General features: G+C 39.5%; 4 protein-coding genes across 4 annotated transcripts; 3 read left to right on the top strand and 1 right to left on the bottom strand.

Moving 5' to 3' along the window:
- Positions 1-253: 253 nt before the first annotated feature.
- On the top strand, positions 254-7,371 carry LOC143471348 (DNA replication licensing factor MCM2-like). Its single transcript, XM_076969804.1, has 17 exons — positions 254-413; positions 1,024-1,226; positions 1,827-1,996; positions 2,230-2,315; positions 2,627-2,801; positions 3,006-3,225; positions 3,458-3,624; positions 4,074-4,249; positions 4,632-4,823; positions 4,977-5,084; positions 5,222-5,458; positions 5,558-5,782; positions 5,947-6,081; positions 6,146-6,220; positions 6,302-6,523; positions 6,900-7,058; positions 7,131-7,371. Exons 1-17 carry the CDS (start codon positions 408-410, stop codon positions 7,239-7,241), a joined length of 2,667 nt encoding a protein of 888 aa, XP_076825919.1. The 5' UTR covers positions 254-407; the 3' UTR covers positions 7,242-7,371.
- A 387-nt stretch (positions 7,372-7,758) lies between these two features.
- LOC143471350 (putative protein-lysine deacylase ABHD14B) lies at positions 7,759-9,105 on the top strand. The gene is made up of 4 exons (XM_076969806.1): positions 7,759-8,036; positions 8,098-8,241; positions 8,310-8,420; positions 8,668-9,105. Exons 1-4 carry the CDS (start codon positions 7,841-7,843, stop codon positions 8,829-8,831), a joined length of 615 nt encoding a protein of 204 aa, XP_076825921.1. The 5' UTR covers positions 7,759-7,840; the 3' UTR covers positions 8,832-9,105.
- Positions 8,997-11,298, bottom strand: LOC143471349 (germ cell nuclear acidic protein-like). Its single transcript, XM_076969805.1, has 2 exons — positions 9,561-11,298; positions 8,997-9,377 (listed from the first exon to the last, which is right to left on the bottom strand). Exons 1-2 carry the CDS (start codon positions 10,838-10,840, stop codon positions 9,113-9,115), a joined length of 1,545 nt encoding a protein of 514 aa, XP_076825920.1. The 5' UTR covers positions 10,841-11,298; the 3' UTR covers positions 8,997-9,112.
- Positions 11,299-12,533: 1,235 nt separating this feature from the next.
- LOC143471253 (caspase-2-like) lies at positions 12,534-19,473 on the top strand. Its single transcript, XM_076969661.1, has 9 exons — positions 12,534-12,887; positions 15,200-15,874; positions 15,937-16,050; positions 17,215-17,322; positions 17,395-17,565; positions 17,625-17,726; positions 17,890-18,066; positions 18,815-18,921; positions 18,988-19,473. Exons 1-9 carry the CDS (start codon positions 12,729-12,731, stop codon positions 19,064-19,066), a joined length of 1,692 nt encoding a protein of 563 aa, XP_076825776.1. The 5' UTR covers positions 12,534-12,728; the 3' UTR covers positions 19,067-19,473.
- The last annotated feature ends 25 nt before the right edge of the window (positions 19,474-19,498 follow it).

The following is a 19,498-nucleotide window of genomic DNA, read 5'->3' as shown; positions in this document are numbered from 1 at the left end:
AACAACATAATACTGTTTTAGTGAATATTTAACAAACGTCATTTTCTAACAACCATTTAATTTTTCATCAAAAACGCGTTGAAGATAAAAAAATCAAGCCATTCGTTGTTAGCTTGTCCTGATGAACAGGAAAAAGTAATAAAGCCGAAAAGGTTTAAAACGTGCTCAAAAATTACTAAGATAATAATTGTTGGTAACAACTAGCACGGCCACTAAACCCATAAAGGCCTCGGTGGCGGGAAATCGGTCGTGCGTGACTATTTCGCGGGAGTTTTCTCAGCAACACACGCTTTGTTGTGGCAGGAGTAGTTGCTTTGGTCAGAAGTGCGAAGGATTACGGGAAAAGTTTATTGGGAGTTATTTGCTACAACAAGAACAAGAAACGATAAACAGAATCTTTCTGCAAAATGGCGGTAAGTTCATAAATGCGTTGCATTTTTTATTTTTTACATGACCGAGATTGCTTGGCAGCCTGGTTTTAGCGATTTTTACAATCGTAAATGTAAACTTTTAAAATATGATTTAGATATTTATTGCACGATTAGTAACCGCAAGAAGTTTTTGGGTAAATTAATACATGATTCTTTCACCCATTGAGCGCCATTAAAGTCGGAAAATGGGCAAGAAAACTGCTTTTTGCCAGCACAGTATGTGCAGTAATGGCAGTTAATGTGCAAATTGAAACACGCCAATTTTTATTTGAAATAACCCATTTTTTTCCAAATTTTAGATGAATCTATTAAAACAATCCTTGCAAGCCAAACATTTTACTTTTTGTCACGAAATCATCACCAAAAGTGAACTTATTTGCCGATAATTTTTCAGAAGAAAATAATTGGAAATAACTTGACCAACAACTGTTTATCTTCTCGCCCAAGAAAATATATAAGGCTAAAATTTCTCATTCTTACAAATAAAAAAATGGAAAACTGTTTAAACTTCCTATAAAATTAGAAAAATAAAATGGTGAAAACAAAAATATAAAAACAGAAAACGATGAATTTTTAATGAAATTCGTTCCAGGATCATTCTGACGTGGATCAGAGCTCGGTCGGAGATCAAGCAACGAGTCCACCACGTCGCGCACCGTTTGCATCAAGTCCGGCTCGAGATGAAGATCTTCCTCCGTTTCAGGATGAAAGTGAAGCAGATGCGTTGCTTGGCAACATCGGGGAGGTGGAGGACGAGGGGGAGGGAGAAGAACTCTTCGGAGACAGGATGGAGAGGTGATTTCTATGTTTTGAAGCTTCGATTACTGTTACTTGTTTCCTTGGTATTTCATCATATCAAGATTTGTTGGTGCGTTTTATGTTCATATTTATGTGGATAAACTCAGAATTGCAACCACAAGTAACTGCACACCATGTCTTAAATCTTTTTTACATGATGCTTGTTTTCGAAATTTTCTGTTTTTCGGCCTTCGAGTGTTTGCCCCCTTGCCTTAAAAAATAATATTTTCAGTTAAAAAAGTTACCACTCAACATTTACACCCATGGGTGGAAGTTTCAGTTTCTCACGGAAATTCCTATTTTTGACTGGGAAGTCGGAAATTGTTTCCATGCAAAGATTTCACTGTTTTATTTTGATCATGCTTGGAGATTTTTGTTTATTTGATGTTCATTGTATATATCTGTCATCTAACGAACCTCATCCCATAAGCATGCAGACATTTGATATTGATATTTGATGATTTGAAGGAACATTTCCTGTTACCTTGAAACTTATTCATTGTTCTTCCTTAAAAAATTGTCTATCTTTGCACATGGGTTTTCTTAGTCATGTTTCTTTATGATGAAATATGATTAGTCATCTTTTCTACCACCCAGAGATTATCGTCCAATCCCGGAACTTGATGTCTATGATGCAAATGTAATGGACGACGACGAATATGAAGCACTTTCGCCATCAGCTCGTGCAGAAGTTGATCGCATGCTTCGTAAACGAGACAGAGAAGAAGATCTTGGTCGTGGAAGGATGCGGCCTGGCCTTCTCTATGGTGAGTCTCTGGGTTGAAGGAAAGTTCGTTTCATTTCGACTGGTGTTGCTGAAAATCTGGTCGAGCATTGACAGAAAACATTGATTTTTAGACAATTTTTGCAAAACTTTCTCATTCAATAAACAAAAAAATCAAAAAGAAATTTCCTGTCTTCAATCAGAATCTTTGAGAAATAACTGAAATTTTTGAAAGCTGCAACAAAGTTAAAAGTTTCTTGTTGGGGGATTTTTTAGAGAGCGACGATGAGGATGAGGAGAGGCCGGCTCGCAGGAGGAGAATGGCTGAGAGAGCAGCCGAGGGAGGTGACGAGGATGAAGATGTAAGTGATGTCACAATTGCGCTTTGTGTTACAAAAATCTATCGTAATGAAATAACAGAAGCATGACGAATTGATAACCATAGATTGTTGTAAGCATTCTCAAGATTATATTATCTTAGCTATTGCTTGTAATTTGTAAAACAGGTAGACATCATATATTATCTTACGACAACATCAGGGCAGTAACACTGCAATAAAACGTGTAACTTGGGTCAAATCCATTAAAATCTTATCATGCGATGGTTGACTTCTATTGGAATTGAAGCAATGTTGTGTAGTTTTATTGTTTCTTATGCTACATTGATATTTAGATGATTGAGAGCATTGAGAATCTTGAGGACACAAAAGGTCATTCAGTGAAGGAATGGGTCATGATGCAAGCGCCAAAGCTAGAGATCTTCAATCGATTTAAAAACTTTCTCCGAACAACTGTTGATGGAAAAGGCAATAATATTTTTAAGGAGAAGATCAAGGAAATGGTGGAAGGTGATTGGCTGTCGGCACTTTCTCTTCAAACAGCTTATTAAGCTTCTCATCACAAAGACAATAAATCATGATTTTATTTGGAACTAAACAAACATATTTCATGTCTCTTATGCCTTTCGTTACGTATCAACCATCCTGTTGAAGCAATTCTCTTTTTTTCAAATGTTTTTTTTCTTCTTTCCAATCAAATTGTTTTTCCTCCAGAGAACAAAGAGAGTCTGGTTGTGGATTACAGCCTCCTCGCCAGCTCCCAGGAAGTCCTCGCGTTCTTCCTCCCCGAAGCGCCCACGGAAATGCTTCAAATTTTTGACGAAGCCGCAAAAGACGTCGTGCTCTCAATGTACCCGAAATATGAAAACATCACGAAGGAGATTCACGTCCGGATCTCCGAGTTGCCCCTGATCGAGGATATTCGCTCGTTGAGGTGAAGTTTGTGTGAATTTGTTGAACTTGTAAAGATGGAAGTTTTTATTTGCACAAACTAGTGATTTTGGTTCAACATTTTCGAAGTGTCGTTTATACAGCAACGATCTTCGAAATAGGTTGATCTTTCATAACCACTGGTGTCTGGTTCACAGAAATTCATTAAAGCTCGGTGTATCAGTAAGATAAGTTTATTCAATACTGAAATAAACAAATGCTCTGTGATTTTGTAGACAGCTTCATTTAAACCAACTGATACGAACAGCAGGTGTGGTGACGTGTACCACGACAATCCTCCCGCAACTGAGATACGTCAAGTACGACTGCTCGAAGTGTGGTCACGTGCTGGGGCCTTATTTCCAGAATCAAAACCAGGAAGTGAAGCCAGGAGCATGTCCAGGTTAGATCGTGGTTTCGTTGAAATTTTCATCCGGCTTTGTTGTAATCAAATGTTTTTTATAACGATGGCTGTAAGATTTTAATTGAGTATTTTGTTGAAGATACTTAAAGTTCGGAACATTACTTTATAGAAAAAGGTTAAATTTTAAGTAATGGACTTCTACCAACCCACCATATGTTCTCTAGTTACGATTAAGATTTTAGTGGTTTGGTGATTCAGGCGTAGATGATTTAGTAAAGTTGTCTTGGAACTTTTGTTAAGTAATAACAAGGTTATTGATGTCATAATTAAAGGAAGGCTTCAGGAACTATTGTAATCTAAATTCATATTTTCCAGTCAAGGAATTAATCGTAATTTTGATGAAATACAGCATCAATGCAATGAATAGAACTGACGTACCACGCTAATTAGATGAAAGAAATAAATTCTTTCAAATTTGATCCATACAGAATGCCAGAGCTACGGCCCATTTGAAATCAATATGGAGCAAACGGTTTATCAGAATTATCAGAGAATATCGATCCAAGAAAGCCCTGGGAAAGTGGCTGCTGGGAGACTACCTCGATCGAAAGACGCAATCCTGCTTGCTGACCTTGTTGATATCTGCCATCCTGGGGATGAGATCGTTAGTATTGTGCAAATCTCCTGTAAACTTTAGTAAATTTTATTGAATGCTTTATCACATACTTACGATGTATAGGTTTTTAATTTGGAAATATGTAGTCAGCAAACTTGAATTAAGCTCCGATTTTGGTCGTTGTTCTTCAAATTAAAAGTAACTGATGTAAAGATTAGAAAAAATTAAACTGAAACTAGTAACAACTGATTCATTAATAAATGTGCTTTTCAAACATCTTTAAGCACCCTTTCCACTCAGGGGCCATAGACTAAGTCAGGTGTAGAGAGCTGTTATTTTTATGTTTTAACCAACTAGAACAAACATGACTTGGTGGTGGAATGCAAACGCAGAAGTTTCGGTCATGAATATTTGGCTTTTTGTATCACAGGAAATAACTGGAGTTTACAGCAACAATTACGAAGGGTCGCTGAACACGAAGAATGGTTTCCCTGTTTTCTCAACAGTCATAATGGCGAATTACATCGAGAGAAACGATGACAAGATGGCAGTATCTGCCCTGACAGACGAGGATGTGAAAACTGTTGTTGCGCTCTCTAAAGACGAGAGAATAGGAGAGAGGGTATGCCGAGTGCCGAGTTTTTAGTTTCATTGCCGAGTTTACATCGTGCAAAGATGCCGGCACCAACACAGATACCTTAATAAGTGTGCTGGCATGTAATGTCTTATCAAATAAGTTTGTGCTGATGATTAAACTCGTGTTGTGTATGGCCAGATCATCCACAGTATTGCACCATCCATATATGGTCACGACTACATCAAGCACGCGATTGCGTTGGCCATGTTCGGTGGGGTTGCCAAGAACCCCGGCGGGAAACACAAGGTATGTGCAAGTCTTGCTATGTTAAAGATAAATATTCAGGATCGACATCTTAGTATGCGGCAGCGATAAATCAATAATATCCTGTTAAATTTTTCTTGGAAATGTAAAAGCAACAGTTGTTTTAATTTCTCGTTCAGATTCGTGGCGACATAAACATCTTAATATGTGGTGACCCTGGCACTGCTAAATCTCAATTCCTAAAGTACGTCGAGAAAACGGCACATCGAGCAGTTTACACAACCGGTCAAGGAGCGTCTGCTGTCGGCCTCACTGCATATGTACAGCGCCACCCAGTGACAAAGGAATGGACGTTGGAAGCCGGGGCACTGGTGCTGGCCGACAAGGGCGTCTGCTTGATTGACGAGTTTGACAAGGTCGGTTTGTTTCAACTGATTGTAAAAATTTTTCACTTAACTTCTCTGTCAATCCTATGCCGGGCGATAGTGAAATGTTGTTTCTCTGTCCCTTCGCAGATGAATGACGCGGACAGGACCAGTATTCATGAAGCAATGGAACAGCAAAGTATTTCGATTTCGAAAGCTGGCATTGTTACATCACTACAGGCTCGCTGTTGTGTCATTGCTGCCTCGAACCCTATTGGTGGAAGGTATGACCCCTCCTTGACCTTTGCAGACAACGTTGACCTCTCGGAGCCAATCCTGTCTCGATTCGATGTGCTCTGTGTTGTCAAAGATCAGGTTAGATATCTATGTTTTCTGCTAATTATGTGATGTCGTTGCCCACTTCAATAAATTTTAACTCGCAGCATCTTTACTTTCATGACTAAAATACTACTAAAACTAAATTTGTTCAATTTAGAAATAATTTTATGAGAAAGTGAAACGAAATATACTTTGCTCAGGTTGATCCCCTCAAAGACGAGATGTTGGCGCGATTCGTCGTCCGCAGCCACCGGAGGCACCATCCCGCAGCGGGCGGTGATGACGGAGGGGAAATCCCAGATCTTAACCCCTCAAACATCGAGAAAATTCCCCAGGTAAGATCGAGGCCGATCCGAGATTCGCGATGAACGCGATTCAGCATTTTCTTAATAATTCCAGGATTTACTGCGGAAGTACGTCATCTACGCGAAGGAACGCGTCGAACCGAAGCTTCACCAGATGGACCAGGACAAGGTCAGGTTCATTTCCTTGCGTTTATTCAACTTCATTGGCAACCATTTTTTATGGCATCACAACGACTTTATGACGTCACAGATAGCGAGGATGTACTCGGATCTTCGACGGGAATCCATGGCAACGGGAAGCATTCCCATCACGGTACGTCACATCGAGTCGATAATCCGATTGGCCGAAGCGAACGCGCGAATGCATCTTCGCTCACACGTCAACGACGATGACGTCAACACCGCGATCCGGATAATTCTGGAAAGTTTCGTCGAGACTCAGAAATTCAGCGTCATGCGCAGTATGAAAAGGGTGAGTGACGTCATAATGCACGTCGCAGCCTTATTGGTTGTGACTTGCGGGAGTGAACCCCACAGACGTATTTAATAGCGAGAGCATCGGCCTCAACATTAACGCGGGATCAATCCCTGTTCAAGGAACCCAAAATAAAATGTTAGGCAATTTTTTTCAGTTATTCAACTAATTTCCAAATATATCGGAAAACTTAGGAATTATCACAAAATTCTATTCTACCCTCCCTTATGTGGTGAGATTGTTTAGCGCGAGCGCATCGCTGCTTCCAGATGCGACTCGAAACTTAGTTGACCCCCTTGTGTGCTACTTGTTGGAATCCGCTAATTTTCCCTGAACTCTGTTCCCGTTTACCCTTCAACCTTCTTCTACTCAGACCTTCTCACGGTATTTGAACTACAAGAAAGACAACAACGAACTCCTGCTCTTCTTGTTACGTCAGCTTATCGCCGATCAAACGCGATTCCACCGGAACCGATATGGTGACGTCAGCGACGAATACGCGCAGATTCAAGAAAAGGAGCTTTCGGAAAAGGTTGTTATTTGTTGCATAAGTTAATGTCACCATGATGCATTTATGACGTCATTTATTACATTATTTCACCAGGCGCGTCTGATAAACATCCATAACTTGAGTTCCTTCTACGAGAGCGAATTGTTCAAGACCAACAGATTCACCTTCGACCCCAAAAAGAAGGCCATTACTCAGCTTGTTTGAGGGAAAACTTGAGATAAATCTGCTGAGTCATATCTGGGTGTCCGCGCAATTCTGCTTGTTTGTTGTCGTTTAATGAATTGTTCCTAGTAAAGTTTTGTGATATTTCTGCAAATAAAAGTTTTCATGACAACTTTGTCCTTTTCATTGCCTCGCCAGCACCAGGAAATGTTTTCATCCGGCATTTTGAAAACCCGGATGTTGTCATGTGACATGCGCTCAAAGCAGCACAGCACTGCTAGGTTAGCTCCTAGCCTCTCTAAACGGGTTGCTAGGTGTAAAGAACCAGTGATTGCAGATAGCGCACTGCCGCTGTCATGTCAAATGTGTTCTGTTAGCATGGTGACGTAGGGGTGACTCGGCATAATTTTGCCGCTCGAAAACCTTGGACCTCGAGTTCAGGAAAAACTTACAAACTAGAAAACAATAAATAAATTCAAAATCACAGGGAATACGAGGTTTTAGACCGGATAACTCGCGCTGTGTCATGCGACACTTTTACGTCACGACGCCTAAACAAATATGGCACAATACCGCCACCACAAGCTGCGTGACGTTGCTGACAAGCGAGAATTAAGCTGCGACAAATTTTGTAGGAAATAATGGCGACGCATAATCAAGTTGAAGTTAAGGGTCAGAAGATATTTTACCGGGAGAGCGGCGGTGATTCGGAGAATCCGAATGTAGTTGTCCTCCTCTTGCACGGGATGAGGTTTTCATCGGCGAATTGGGAGGAAATAGGCACAATGGGCGAGCTGGCTGAATTAGGCTACCGAGCAGTTGCTGTCGACCTTCCAGGTAGGTCGACTCGGTTTTGAGTCAATTGCTTCAGGAATACTTCATTTGCTTGTTGTTGCAGGCTACGGTAACTCGAGAGAAGCGAGCAAGCCCGCGCACAAAGCTGAATTTCTCGCAAGTTTATGCAATTTGTTGAAATTTCAATCGAAGCCCATCATCGTGAGTCCATCCATGAGCGGGGAGTACTCGCTTCCATTTTTACACGGTGAGCGACACTGCCCAGCAGCAGACGCATACGTGGACGTTTACTGACATAGTTCCGGTTTTAAATAGATTACGGGGTTACCAGAATGAGCGGGTACGTTCCTGTTGCACCGATCACTACTGACAAGTACACCATCCAACAATACAAGGACGTCAAAGTACCAACGTTTATTGTTTATGGTGAGCAGAATATCAGAGTTTAAACGATTTTGTGCGATGAATTGCGTTTTAGTTTTGTTTTGGAGTTTGCCGTAAATTTTTTCGACTTAACCATAATTTTTTATTCAAAATGTTTTGGAAAGTTCCCAACTTATTTGAAAAGGTTGTTTAACTTTTGCCACAAACTTTGCAGCTTTTGTAGACTCCCCTGGCCAGCATGACCTTTGACCTTATATGTTTTATCAAATCTTTTTTATGACGCACACAGGTGACAATGACACAACACCACCAGGTGTGACATCACCACAATATCTCAAACACATCCCCAATAACAAAATGATGATTATGGAAGGCGCAGGCCATCCCTGCTATCTGGAGAAACCCGATGTTTGGCACCGGTACCTTAAACAAATTCTCAAGAGCTTACAGTGAAAAGACATCTTACCTTGCTTCATTTTGTCTTAAATTGACATATTGAGAATGTTGCAGTAATTTCATTAAACTTTTTTATTGTTATTATGTTTTTGTGCTCAACCTGTGTTGGGTGAATTCTCGCTTAAGTCCTTGTTTTGTATCGCTGCCGATTCTTCTTGATAATTCACATTTTATTTCAGTGAACTGTGCAAATATGTTGTGTGCAATTATTTTCATCTCTTGCTTTGCATTAGCACAATAATTACAAATAAATAAGATTTTGACACTGAAAGAGTTAATCATGAGACGGAAGCTGATTTGAACTGTTCACTCAAAGATTTCATGACATCACGATGCGATGCGCTGTCCTCAAAGCTTTTGAGCCTCGATTTTGTGGACTTGTAATTTTGCTTTACAAATTCGGCAAATGGGTTTGGAACTCTCGTCTTACCTGATCCGTTTGAAAGTTTACGGTTTTGTAAAATGAGCTTTCCTGCACACCGGCCACAAACTTTCTTCGTTGTGTCGATTGACTTGGAATGTCGACCAAACTCTGTGGCACATCTGTGAAAGAAACAGATCCATTGCAATTTGTTCAAATAATTCTACGCAGTCCTCGAAATAATGGTTACACTAGTAGTTAGTAGCGTGAAATACAATGTACATTTTAAGTGAAAAAATGATTATTCTGGCCTAAGTAAACGTGATAAACGCAGATACAGAATCCAGTTAATAGACACAACATACCGTGTGCATTGGTATACAAATTTGTACTCAATCTCGTAGTTGTGGCATCTTTCAATTGATGGGAGCTCAGGATGGATTCTTCTCGCTTTCGCTGCCCACGACTTCCAAAACGGGCCGTGACTTTCATTAGCATTATTCAACAACCACACTGCAGCGTGGCACATTTCATGAATCAGCGTGTCCCTAAGTCGACTCGAACAGTCGATTACTTTCTCCGACAATGATATGGACGCTTGGAATTGCTTTGAAATGGTCATGTGACCATCGTCACCTTTCAGAGTCGAGGTTACTCGCTTACACTTGGTGATTCCGGCCGTCTTTGTTAAACGCTTGGCCCAAGTTACCTCAAGCTCACTGGGAAGCTTGCTTTCAAAAACAGACGCATTAAAAAGTTTAAAAAGTCGAGCAGTGAGCTCAACTCTACATCTTTTAAAACCACTTCCAACATTTTTTGGCTGCGAAAGTTCAAGAGAGGACAAAAAACATCCTTTCACTTGACAGACTTGTTTTGACGTTCGAATGATTTTCTCCGTCTGGAAGGGGTGTTTGAAAGGTTTCCTGGTTGGTGTTTCAGCGCCACCAAGTGATGGTCCTCTCAGCTTTGATGGCGCAGACGTGGGAAGCTGGCCTTTTAAGACCCGAGCTTGAAGAGATATACACTCCTCTTCAGAGTCACTATCCAACAGAGTAGAATGATGTGGGATTGTGTTTTCTTTGTTGTCCAATGCATCCAGAGGACAGGGTAATAGCTGCTTCCCACTTAATGATGGGAGAAGGTCATCTGAGTCACTTTCAGAAGATGAAGTCAACGTCGAAGTAGGTTTACGAAATTTAAAAAATTTGTCCTTGTTTGGTGATTTTGGTTTGAAAGAGTTTGCACCTGGAATCTTTGCTTTTGGTAGAAACAAATGATCATCATCGCTTTCGCTGGCAGATGAAAAGATCATTTTTCTCACTGGTGTGTTGACTGACTTCACCCTTTTATTAACTTTGTTGTTCTTCAACTTTCCTAGCACTTGCCCAGTGGATGGCGATGTTGTGGCACTCGTGTCTCCCGATAACTCTTCCAACAGATTTGTGGAGACAACACATTCTTTTGATGCGTTTTCATTTAAATTTTCACATGAACTATTTGTGCCATTACTAGAATGTGAACTGTTAGTGAAAAAATCATCTAAACTTCCATTTGACCATCGATATTTGGGTGTTACAGGTTTTGGTGTGCGAATTTGGTTCAAAAAATTTTCAAAGTTGTCCTCATCGGAAGATGGTTCACTCATATTTCCATATAATGATTCAAAATTTATCCGGTGATGAATTTTTCAAATGTCAGATGATCAACTTAACAGCTTACAGCAATCCAGCGATTAAGCAAAATCAAATCTGAAACCATCGTCGAAAAGTCATTTGGGTCTAATGCACGAATCAAGAAGTTTTGTGAACAAACCGCAGCCATAGACTAATAAGTATAGGTCTACACTTCTCTGGTGGAATGAACGAACGTGCTTTATTTTAGAAATATTATCTTTATACCCTTTGAGTTTATTGCGGGATTTCCCCCACAAATCAGCAAACTTTCCAATCTGGCCCAAGCTATATAGCCGTTTACAGTGGTGCTATGACGACGCAAGTTTAGCAAGGTCACCAAATAAATATATGTTCATTACCCAGGCTAGGCATAACCATTACTATCCTAGTTTCAGTATTAGCGCCTATAAGACGATAACCAAGAATTTTAGCTATCGTCCTATCCTGATTCCTGTGTAATATGTTTATGGACACTTTGAATTTCCCGCCATAACTTGTTACCACTTTTGTATTGTGAAAAATGATAAAAATATTTTATAACGAAATTCAAAAAAACAAAACTAAAAATCAATCGTAATATCAAAGGTCAAATGCGTGTAAAATATTTGCAGTTCTGACTCTATCCTCCTTTCACTGACTGTCCTTTTAAACTAGAAAAACGTCTTCGAAAGGAAAACGCAAATCTGACGAAACCAACTCAACAAGAGCTGAAAAAACAAAACGTTCTTATTATTAAACTTCCATATTTGGGCAGCGGAACATGGAGCTTACAATATCTTTCTTTGTGAAGAAATCCAGTGTGCCTTCTTGTCCAAACGACGACTATCATATTGCCATTAAACGAACCGCGATAAATGAAACAAGCATGACGCGTGACGCAATTGAATCTTTTTTTCTAAAAATCGAAGTGCTGTCTTACCGCAGTACCGCCTCCTAGCGGACAGAGTAACAAACGCTCCAGAACCCCATGCGTAAACTTCAGGTCTTCAAAAACTAACCTCTGCACAAAGATGCGTGTTCGCACCTTAGATTTTGGTAGCTCACATCACAGACAACTATTTTACACTAGTTTATGGTCTGATACAGCAGTCCAGGAAGGCTGTGTTTTGACGAGACAGGTTTATTTTGTTACGCCTGGGCTGGCTTCTGAGTTCGAACAAACTGTGCGAATCAATAGTTCAGGGATGTCTCACACAATCATGAGAATTCTTGCACATTTCTGTATATTCAACAAAACACTCTACGACTTCAGAGAATTATGTTAATGCAGTAATTTTGGCCATTAAAACAATGCATTGTAATGCGCCAAAATTACTTTATTTTTAGTAGGCCTAGGCCTATCATATAACTTTACACAGATATGCGATTGTTGTTAAAGTCATTTTATTATAAAATAAGAAACTTTTATTGGCAACCCAGCGTTTCGCCCACGGCCGGACGAAATACATCACACGGTGAGAGAAATGCCACAACAGTCTGGCAGCATAGAAACATGAGTTATTCATTCTCCCACGCATTAGTGCAGGCACAGTTAGGAACATAAATTGTGACAAAACGAATGTGGATTTCTCACAATATGCACCACAGCCTACTTTCAGCTATTTTTTGTGAAATTGCATTCTCTTGTCTTACGTATTATCCTTTACTTATTCACTGAGGTCTTTGTATTTCTGGAGCACAATGCTAAATGAGTTGATCTGTTTTCACAGAGGAAAAATTAAGAAATGTGAATTGGGAATTCCAGTTACTTGGTGACCTTGCCTCATCTAGATTCAATGTAAAAGATCGTTAAATCAGTTCGCTGTTTTTGAAAGATTTGTGTAATTCTATAATTTTCCCGTAATAAGTTGGTTTGTGACGATGGAACATCGGAACAAGAACACACTGAAAAAGCATCGAGTGCAACTTGCAAAGGAGTTGATCTCCGAAGAAGTTCTGCAAGTGCTTATTGCGAATGGGATATTGAACGACGTCATGTTTGATAAAATAGCTTCAAGAGCCACCAACTTTGACAAAAATGTAAGAATGCAATTCTACAAATTTGCTATAATAAGTGTGATTGTATTTTACTTTCAGTGCTTCTCAAACTTTTAACTTCTGCGACCCCATTTTAGAAAAAAAATTTCGATGCAACCCCTTGATGGATAACCTATATGTTAATAATATTAAAACAATATATATACGTCCAATTACAAATCTCAAATGCTATTTTTGTCTGTGGCAAAATCATACAAATGCACACAATCCACCAAAGTACATTAACAGTAGCTTGTAGTGATAAAAGAACCGTGTAATTGAAACAGTAAAACGAATTAAAAATTAATGAAAACAATTGAACTTATAAAAATTTAATTTGTTTTACGACCCAAAATTACATTTTTCGACCCCAAAGAACCGGGGTCGCAACCGATGGTTTAAGAAGCCCTGTTTTACTTGATTCTTGATTGCTTTAATGTCTTGAGTGTTTGTCAAAGTGAGGGGCAAGTCCAAAAACAACTTGACCCTAAAGTATCTGATCAAAGAGTGTTTCCGAAATTGTATCATTTTTGTCTCCTATTATGACATCACAATGTAAAAACAATATGCCTGATGACTGGGGTTTGTAGTAGGTACCCTATAGTAGGCTAGCTAACATGTTTTGAACGGAATACGCCTCCATAATTAATATAGATGATTAGTAGCAGGCTGGACTGCAGAGCACGGTCGTTTTCAGCAAGACCTTGGGTGTGGCAAACCACTAAAATTGACAAGTGCGACGCGCAAAACTGCTCGGACTCAATTACACCGTAATGTGCACGGTTTGAAGTATTCAATCTTCAAATCAATTGAAAATTGAGTGCAAAGAAGTTCTGCCCAAGTCACTAAGTGCAAATTAAAGCGCCATAAGTGTGGCACTAAAGGTCATGAAAAGCAGGATTGAGTGTGCAGAGGTTGATGCGGCAGATGCACAGCTTATCTGTCTTAACTTGTTATTTAGACTTAATTTACCTGCCGAATTAATGATCTGACTCTGTGGTTGCGTGCGGTTAGAATTCTCTAACCTCTTGTCAGCCGAAAGCTCTTACGTTATTACAGATACAGTTTATCAGAAACGGTCCTTTTATTGTAGGAACTGTACAGGTTCCGAATATTACACACAATCACAAACTTAGTAATCACCGTTTAAAACAGGTCTAAAGAATTGCAATTAACACGACTAACGTAATACGTTCGTACGACTCTGTATCTCTCCGTCTGGGCGGTTACTTGCGTAGAAGTTTGAGCTTATAACAGCGTGGAGCGGTGTGAGCGGAAATATCCGACATAAAATACACGAACATTTCAGAACGTGCGAACGATAAAAATAAAGCGTTGGCAATGGGGATTACATTCAGTTAAAACTAGGGCGTTTTAAAATCACCTGGTAACGTACTAAACAGCGTTTTCACATGAAGTTATTTAGAGCAAGTTTCCAAATATTAAACGAGAATTGCAGTGTTATCAATAAACAAGACTCTAATAAATAACTGGCGAACACTTTCCCAAGAATGATATAATGGTATTAAAAATGCCACCCAGGCCACTACAAGTGCGTCTATGCCAAACTCTGCAACCTTGATAGCAGGTAATGTTTATTTTCAGTTAAAGAATGTCACAGAAGACAGTAGTTAAACTGGTAAAACATTCTTGTTTTTACTGCAGTTACTGGACTAGGCCAGAGCCAGCAGCCAAAACTGAAGTGTATTGTAGGTTAGCATTTACATTAACCATTGCAAATACACAAATCGTTAGCTAGTTTAGGGTTATTCAACACGAAATGTTCCTGTTATGAACTTATGTACGCTATAATTACATTTATTACTCTTTACTTGTCTGTCACAGGAAACATTCTATTCATACTTGATCCAAATACCTGAGTCATGCCTATTGTTTCTTTTATTGTGACATTATAAGAATCTTCATCATAATTAATCGATGAAGTTGCGTATTTTTCCGCTAATTTATGGCAATAACCATAAATAACCACCACGTATTATTACAAATAATCTTTTCACCAGTATGGCCGACAACTACTCTTTGACTTAAGGATAATTTGTTTTTGTAAATGCCCCTCACTTTAAGATTGGATTTGATTCACAAAATAACGCCGATTGTCTATTTGTCTATCTCTGTTGAAAAATATAGACTTGCATTTAATTTAATATTTAAATTATTCAAGTGCATATTTCCTGTGGCAGTTTCATAATACTAGACTTATGCGCAATATGAATAAGGAATCTAACAGTGACATAGCACCTTAAAAAGCTTCACAAATTTATAAAAATCACAAACTCATATTAAAACTTGTGCAGGTTGAACTACTCAGTACTCTTACAAAGAGAGGCCCAGAAGCGTTCCGAACATTTGTGGATGCTCTGATGTCCACTGATCAGCATCATCTGGCCCTTTTACTCCAGGATGCGGATGTTGAGCGAGGCGATGCTGTCCCTTGCACCCGCCCGGATCACCAAAGCACATCTGCTTCCTTTAGCGCCACGACTTTCAGTTTTTCTTCTCCAGAAAATTCCCGATTTCTCCCCAAGTTTAGTTCCTCTGTGAGTTCTTCACCTCCACCGAGGGGAAAAAATGTGTCACCACGAAGACCAACTGAAAATGTAGATCGCTCTCCTGATGCCCACGGAGACGACTCTCACTCATCCTCACCGGCCAAAAGAAGATGCACAGAGGAAATGACATCACAATCATCAACCTACACTGTTCCCTCTCCTTGTAATGAACTTGACGATATTTTATGCACCTCGTCAACCGATGACCTCGTTGCTGCTGCCAATCTGTCACTGCCCAAGTCACAAAATGTTGCTTCAACCTTTGCTGCCACTGCCGCTAAGTCTTCATCAAAAGCTGCCCTACTACAATTTTTACCTGATGCTGTAAATCAACCGCGTGTGCCCCTGGATATTGGAAGCATGGACCTCACTGATGGACCCACACAGGATGACCTCGTCGTGCGCAGATCAACATTTCAGGTAAAGCAGTGCTGCTAGGAACCTAATTTCTTTATAGTTTTGTTGTTATTGTTATTTTGCAGTTTCAGCATCAGCATTTCATGGATAGCTATGAGATGTGCAGCTCTCCAAGAGGCCTTGCCTTGATAATTAGTGTCGACAGGTTTGAGCCTTCAACCTGCCTGGAGAACCGAGAGGTTGGAATTTGCTGCTTTGCATCATTTGTTTGCTTACTAAGTGGTTGTAACCTGTTGTTGTAGTGTCTAGAGCAGTGGTCGGCAAACTGTGGGCCTTCAAGCAAAACATAATGAGCCGCATATTGTATCATGTGACCAAGTAAACGTGGGCTGAGTGACAGTTTCAGAGCTTTTTTTCTATCATCCTGGTTAACTTGGAGCGCTAGCAATCCACTTCCTGATGTTATTTCCATCTTAAGTAAAGGTTAACTATAGCTATAACAGCAAACATCTGGAAAACACAACCAGTAACCTCCACTCACATAGTGTTAATTATTATATCATATTGAGAATGCAAGTCTATTTTTTTTATAACACTAATCCTTCACTACCCTAGCTATCTATCCCCTAGCCCTCCATCTTTAGCATTTGTGACTTGGACAATAGTTGAATAATTCACAATGAGTGTTCGAACGATATCTAAGTCACACTTCAGTCAGTGAAAGGTTATATACAGAGGTTCAAGTATTATTATATCGATGAAACAATAATTTCCAACAAAATGTGAAAGCTGAATCTAAATTTCATATCTCACAATCAACATTTTAAATTTAAGGTAGTCAGAACTAACTGATATAGTCAGCCAATGGGATTTCAACCCACGCTCGCACAAACCAATGTACGTTTTAGATTCTAGGCCGCAATGCAACTTAACATCAGTGGCGCGAGTGTATTTTCATTTGTTTTTCATTCTGTTAATTGCAGGTTACCGCATATTGCAAAACCTGTGGAAAACATGTAACTAGATTAAAAGTTAATTGAAGTTATCCTAATAGCTTCAACAAATAATGTCGGCTGCGGAAAAGAGAAAAGCAAATTGAAATTATGAGTGAGCAAGTAATATTTACTGCATTAAGTATATTTCGCATGTAATGCTGGGCCTTCATTTACTAATGAAGTGAAAATTTGAGCCATCGTAGCAAAAGTTTGCCGACCACTGGACTAGAGTCTCAATGTTTATGCTTGACTGCTTTTGACTGTAGATTTGAGTTATGTCACGGTTATTGTTTAATGGTTAGCTGAAAGAGGCTGAATCAGATATTAAGACGCTATTTTTGAAATGAAATTTTTTTTCTACGTGTGAGTTCAAGTAGCCACAGACATCTCATATATCGTGGTTTTCAGGCGGGAGATGTTGATCGAGCTCGTCTGGAATTCGTCCTTCGACAGATCGGCTTCAAATGTTATTCTTTAGTTGACGGAACAGCGAAAGAAATCTGGAATGTTCTGCAGGTGGAAACATTGCTAATTTATTGAAGTTTTTGTTGAAAAATGTTTACAACGATTTTGTGTTTCTGTTGTTAGAAATTCACGGCGTTGGAAGATCATCGATATGCAGACTGCTGCATGGTGGCAGTAATGAGTCATGGTGAACAAGGCTGTTTTTTTGGCCGTGACGGCAATAAGGTGGACATCGAACACGTCTTACAATTGTTCGGCAATGAAAACTGCCCAGGGCTACAGAACAAACCGAAGGTGAGGAAGCAGAACACCATGGGTGTGAAATGTGTACGTTGCTAACGATATTATTTTAGATCCTTCTTTTTCAATGCTGTCGCGGGTCAAACCCTGACAAAGGAGTGGATGAAATGGACGCCCCTACGAGGAGCGAAAGGGTCAACTCTGACCGAATAATGGTTCGATTGTTATTTACCCATCCTTGTAGTTATATGTTCGCGTTGTTAGTCGTCAGTTGTTAGAATAGAGTCTGCAATATTTGAGAAGCCTCACAGTGATTTATAAAAAACAAACTGTTTTATGCCTGTACCAAATTATTGCATCTTACACTGCGCATTTCAGATGCCAGAAAGCGACATCATATCTCGTGCATCATCGCAATCGTCAATTTACAGCAACTTTGTGAGAAACAAGCTTCCCGCACGTTCGGACATGCTGATTGGTTACGCAACAGTGAAGGGTTATGCAGCGATGCGGAACACGAAGCAGGGAAGCTGGTACATTCAAGCTCTCGTCAGGGTGAGTCTTGTCGCAGTTTTTTCTGGGGAATTTTTTAAAATTGAATTGTGTTTGAGGATTCAGTTATCTATTTTATTTTTATGGGCTTGAGCAGTTGGGAATTATTTTAAATCTGATCTGAAAAAATGGAAAACTTTTACAAATTAGCCAGAAAACTTGCTTTTTCCTATTTTAAAATGCACCAAAGGTCATTATTTTACTTAAAATTTTGGACATGGGTTTGGTGGCCATGGTTGTCCTACCATATCCTGGCAAGATTGTGTTATCGCTATGTTGCATGTTTCAAGCTCCTGAGGCTCAATCACTTTTTCCTGCTGATTCCTAATTGTTCTTGAGCATGTGTTTCGTTGCGCTCGCATCGTAATTTTCATTCCAAACAGTTAATGACGAAAAATAAATGATACGATCTCTGTTTATCAAAATTTCATCATAAATTAAGCGATTTGCAAATAATTGTCTTCAAGCACTTGATAAGTTTTGTAATTTCCAACATTGGTTAATATTTTACATTTGATAAATTTCATTGCTGATCGAAAATGACGTTTGGCGTGTTGTGGTAATTATTACCATCATAGTTACTTATTAACTTCATTGTTTATTGGACATACCGGGCTTGTTATGTTGACTATGATGCAATCAACTGACTGTTAATGTGCATTGTTTGATTGACTGCTCATTGCTTCATGCTGGCCTTAGCTACATCTGGTTAGAATCTAAGTTAGGACTTTTTAAAACTTGATTTTCTCAGGTCTTAGCATTCCACTCCTGTGAAAAGCACTTAATAGAGATGATGACTATGGTCAACAACCTGGTCAAGCAGAGGGAGGGCTGGTGTCCATCTTCTGTCAACCACAGGTGACAATATTCCCAACTCGTGGCTGGACATTGCGGCCAAATCTTGATTTTGTTTCTCGTTTCCAGGTGCAAGGAGATGTCGGAGTTCCAGTCGACTCTTTGCAAGAAGCTCTTCCTCATCCCAGGGCAGCATCAAGTGCAGTGAAGTCGGACGTTTTGTTGCCAAGTTTTAGTTTTATTTCAGGTTTTACTGTGATTTTATGTCAGCCCCGCTTACTGACTTCTCATGCAAAATTCCACTGCCATGTTATAAATAGACGTTCGTCAGTCATCCAAGTAGTTCCAAATACTCTGCGTTAATTTTGTCGAAGTGATTATGAGTTTCAAATGTCTTGCCGACAGCAACTATATGTAATGTGCTGTTTGTATGGGTTGTTTTCAACCATTTCCACGTCTAAGCTGACCTCATTCCCCATCAGCAACTTGTTGGAATAGTTAGAGTATAACGAAGCTATTATTTTAATTACATACATTGCACAAACGGCCTTTGGTTTGATATTTTTTCTCAGTGCTGTTATTTTTGTGCCTTTTTTAAAAGCAACATGTTTTCAAGTTTTGGAATGATTTGGTTTTTATT

This window comes from Clavelina lepadiformis, chromosome 9, assembly GCF_947623445.1.
Source record: "Clavelina lepadiformis chromosome 9, kaClaLepa1.1, whole genome shotgun sequence".
NCBI classification, from domain to species: Eukaryota; Metazoa; Chordata; class Ascidiacea; order Aplousobranchia; family Clavelinidae; genus Clavelina; species Clavelina lepadiformis.
This window is presented reverse-complemented; position numbering and strand designations above follow the sequence as displayed.